A 4,178-nucleotide genomic window follows, 5' to 3' on the forward strand; every position below is an offset into this window, starting at 1 on the left:
GAACTTGCCTGCCAATGCAGGAGACATAAAAGATATGGGTTCGATCCCTGAGTCGAGAAGATCTCCTGGACAAGGAAATGGCAATCCACTCCAGTATTCCTGTCTGGAGAATTGCTTGGACAGAAGAGCCTGGTGGGCTACAGCCCATAGGGTTTTAAGTCAGACAAGACTGAAGCAACTGAGCACACACACATTCTCATTTGTAAAATGGGAGCAATCTTTTAGGAAGAGGATTATGAGGTAACTGATTTGGCATTTATCACTTAGAAAGAACTCAATAAATGTCAATTTAATGAAAAGTCAGAATTCAGTTGCCTTTTGGGTGAGGTCTTCTGTCTTCCTCTAAATAAATTGAAAGGTGCCAAAAGTTAGTGACCATAGATTTCTCTGTTGATGTCTCCTCCACCCCTGCATCTGGTATAGGGCTCTGTACACAATATGTTCGATTAATGTAATGATCAGATAAAGCATGATACAAAGCCACAGGTAAAGAAAAGGAGTGGGTCTTAGGGTACTGAATCTATTACGAATTTGAGATACCAGATTTACCAGAAAGGGAAAAACTTCAGAAACATTTGACCCTGAAGGTTAATAGAGAGGGTGGCATCTTGCCTCATGCAGAAAGTATAATGCAATAGAAAGGGAGTTTCAAATGGTCCTGAATTGAAACCTAGGTCCCGAATCGAACTGCATTCTAGCTATATGACCTTGAACAAATCACCAAACCATTCAGAACCTGAGTTTCCTCATCTCTAAAACTAATACAATAATACTTGACTTCCGGAGTTGTGGAGAGGATTCAAGGCATAATCTATTTAAAATTCCTAGAATAATGCTTGAGACATGGTTGGTGGCCAAAAATTCCTCCTTCCCTTCTCTGTCCTTCCTTTACTGCATAGAATATCATGGAAATCTGGGTATGGGGTGCGAGAAGAACTGTGAGGTCTTCTTCAGAATGTTTTCAAGTGTTTCCTTCACATCTTTGTTCCTCAGACTGTAGATCATGGGGTTAAGCATGGGGATGACCACTGTGTAGAATACAGAGACCAGCCTATCCCTGCCTAGTAAGTACTGAGAGGGTGGGCGCAAGTAAATGAACACAGTGGTTCCATAGTACAGGCTGACAGCAGTCAGGTGGGATGTACAAGTGGAGAAGGTCTTGTGTTTGCCCTGAGCTGAGGGGATTCTGATGATAGCCATAAAGACACAAGTGTAGGAGACCAGGACTACTGTGAGAGACACTGACACATTAAAACCACCACAGGCAAAGAGGAGAAGCTGAAGGACCTGTGTGTCAGAGCAGGAGAGTTTTAAAAGGGGAGGGATATCACAGAAGTAATGAGTGATGACATGGGACTTACAGAAGATGAGATGAAAGGTTGAGCTAGTGAGGAGCACTGTATTCGTCAGGCCCAGTGTATAGCTGGCAGTCACTAACTGCAAACAGAGCCTTGGAGACATGATTGCATGGTAGAGTAGAGGATGGCAGATGGCTACATAGCGGTCATAGGCCATGGAGGCCAAGAGGAAGAACTCAGTGACAGCAAAGACCACAAAGCAAGTTGTCTGGATCACACAACCAGAGAAGGAGATGGTTTGGCAACCAGAGAAAAACTCCATCAACATTTTGGGGACTGTGACTGAAGAATAACAGAAGTCAAGAAAGGACAGGTTGCTGAGGAAGAAATACATGGGAGTGTGGAGTCGGGAGCACACCACAATGACAGCAAAGAGGCCCAGGTTTCCAACCACTGTGACTGCGTAGATGAGGAAGAAGAGGGCAAAGAGGATGGGCCGAAGCTGAGGGTCATCGGTGAGGCCCACGAAGAAGAATTCACTGAACTGACTGGCGTTGCCTGCTTCCATTGAGCCACTGCAATTCTGCAGGAGGAATATACAGGACGATAGTGAGATGCGCACAGCTCAAGTTCCAAGAGAGACACCTGCAGGGTCTGGTCCTGGCTACCTAGCCAGGATGTGTTGTGGGTATCAACTGTGACATTTATTTCATTCTGACTCACCTATTTATTGCTAACCTCCAGCCTATTGTACACAGTGTTTAAAGGCATGAGGAAGAAATATGGAGTCAGAAGAGTTGGTTTGAATCTCAGCTTTTGCCCCTCATGGTCTCTGTGACCTTAAGCTAGTGTCTTAACTTCTCTGAGTCTTCTTTGTAAATGGGGATAAAATTCCCATCTTGTAAGACTGGTTGTAAGGACTAAAGGTGATGGTAGGTGTATAGAAATTATCTAGCAAGGCATGGGAAGAAGAGCAGGTACACAATGAATCCTAATTTCCTTTCCTCTTTTACATCCTTCTTTTTCCCAGCACCAAACCTGTCCTCAGCTGAAGTTTAGCCTGAGCATAAAGTTAAGGACACAAATCTTAGACATGGGAGGGACTCGACAAACTTACATTATCAGTTGTATGTTTGATGGACTGCAGGGGATGAGTGGAGGGGGAATATAAAACAATGTAATATACAGGTAAGAGAGCAAGCTCCAGGATCAATGATAGGTTGGTTGGAATTCAATACTATGACTTGCTAGCTGTTTGATCTTGGACAATCTAGTTAACCTGTCTGAGCTTCAGTTTCCTCATTTCATGAGAGTACCAAATTTTTCCGATTTCATTAATTTATTGTGAAGATAAAATAATTCATGCAAAGCACTTAACATACTATTGGTACACACTAAGTGTGTGATAACTTTTATAATAACTGGAAATCTCCTAGTTTGTTCAAACCACACAGAAGCCCCTTTGAGATTCTGCTGCTTGCCTCCTTAAGAATCCCTCCCTAACTAAGCTCCTGCTGCTAATCATGGTGTTTTCTCCAGTGTGTTGAGGGACTGAAAGGGTGAGAACTACTACTCTCATCTAACACTATTTACAGGAGGGAGAAATTCAGAAATTGGGACATCCAAAGGGGAAGTAATTTGCCCAAAGTTGCTCCGGGATTTGATGGAAATGCCAGAACTCGAATCCAGGTGTCTTGTCTACAGCGTTCCTTCCATTTAGAGAAGGTAAAAGCCTCTGACCTCTCTCCTCTTCCAGAAACACAGAATCCGTACCCTTATCAGAACATAGAGCAGCTTAGAAATTGAAAAGCTCAATTCTGCTTAGGGCCATTTCTATCCATTTTCTTAATCAGGATGATTGACAGTGCCTGCTTTTACTTTATTTTAATACTGTTTTTCCTGTTAACAGCTGAGACAGTGAAGGCCAAACTATGTCACTGCACAGATAATTTATATCATTGGATTTAGAGCCATAACACCTGGGTTTGAGTTCTGATTCCATACTATTTTTTGCTCTATAGCATTCGGTACGGAGAAGGCAATGGCAAGCCACTCCAGTACTCTTGCCTAGAAAATCCCATGGATGGAGGAGCCTGGTAGGCTGCAGTCCGTGGGATCGCTAAGGGTCAGACACGACTGAGCGACTGCACTTTCACTTTTCACTTTCACACATTGGAGAAGGAAATGGCAACCCACTCCAGTGTTCTTGCCTGGAGAATCCCAGGGACGGGGGAGCCTGGTGGGCTTCCGTCTAAGGGGTCACACAGAGTCGGACACGACTGAAGTGACTCAGCAGCAGCAGCAGCATTCGGTAAGTCCTTTCTTGGTTATAGTATCTCCACCTATAAAATGGGCATAATACTACTTGCTCTTCTGAACTCACAAGATTCCTGCAAAGATCCAATGAGACACTCTAGGAAAATGCTTTGCAAAGTATAAATATAGTCAAAGCAAATATTCAGAAAGCATGCACTGGGATAGCCATGCCAATTTTTAAAAGTTCTTTGATGATTGTTAAATTGTTGCTCTTGAGCCCTCTCTTTCCTGGGTGCTTCCTTGACACCTGCCAGCTCACCTTGGCTTTTACAGCACTGACCTCCATGTTCTTGTAGGCTACAAGTCAGACCCTGGAAGAGAAAGATAGATTAGCCTCCAGCAACCTGTATGGACATGCTTCATGCACTTCTGCCTCTCTAAATCTGTGGCTGCCTGCTTTTGGCTGGTGTTCCACTAAAGTCATTATTATGGCCATCTTTGGGAACTGAAATTTCCACAGTACATAGTACTGGTTGTTACAATTTTAAATGTTATCCTGAATATATTAATAAATGCCATTAGTGAAGTACCTAATAAGTGCCTCACATTATTCTGGGTGGTTAA

General features: G+C 43.3%; 1 protein-coding gene across 1 annotated transcript; it reads right to left on the reverse strand.

Annotated features, from left to right (window-relative positions):
• Nucleotides 1–903: 903 nt before the first annotated feature.
• On the reverse strand, nucleotides 904–3,900 carry LOC129564026 (olfactory receptor 5AR1-like). Its single transcript, XM_088834304.1, has 3 exons — nucleotides 3,874–3,900; nucleotides 2,941–3,072; nucleotides 904–1,881 (listed from the first exon to the last, which is right to left on the reverse strand). The coding sequence occupies exons 1-3, from the start codon at nucleotides 3,898–3,900 to the stop codon at nucleotides 904–906; spliced, it is 1,137 nt and encodes a 378-aa protein (XP_088690430.1).
• Between the last annotated feature and the right edge of the window lie 278 nt (nucleotides 3,901–4,178).

Source organism: Moschus berezovskii, chromosome X, assembly GCF_049115385.1.
Source record: "Moschus berezovskii isolate FMDL1 chromosome X, NW_MosBer_1.0, whole genome shotgun sequence".
Taxonomy (NCBI): domain Eukaryota; kingdom Metazoa; phylum Chordata; class Mammalia; order Artiodactyla; family Moschidae; genus Moschus; species Moschus berezovskii.

Excerpts from the sequence above, each read along its gene's own strand:
- LOC129564026 (XM_088834304.1), bottom strand. The coding sequence starts at position 3,900 with ATGGAGGTCAGTGCTGTAAAAGCCAAG. Across the intron at positions 3,073-3,873 it reads TCAGTGCTGTAAAAGCCAAG|GGTACGGATTCTGTGTTTCT; the intron begins GTGAGCTGGCAG and ends TGTTCTGATAAG. Across the intron at positions 1,882-2,940 it reads AAATCCCGGAGCAACTTTGG|AATTGCAGTGGCTCAATGGA; the intron begins GCAAATTACTTC and ends TTCCTCCTGCAG.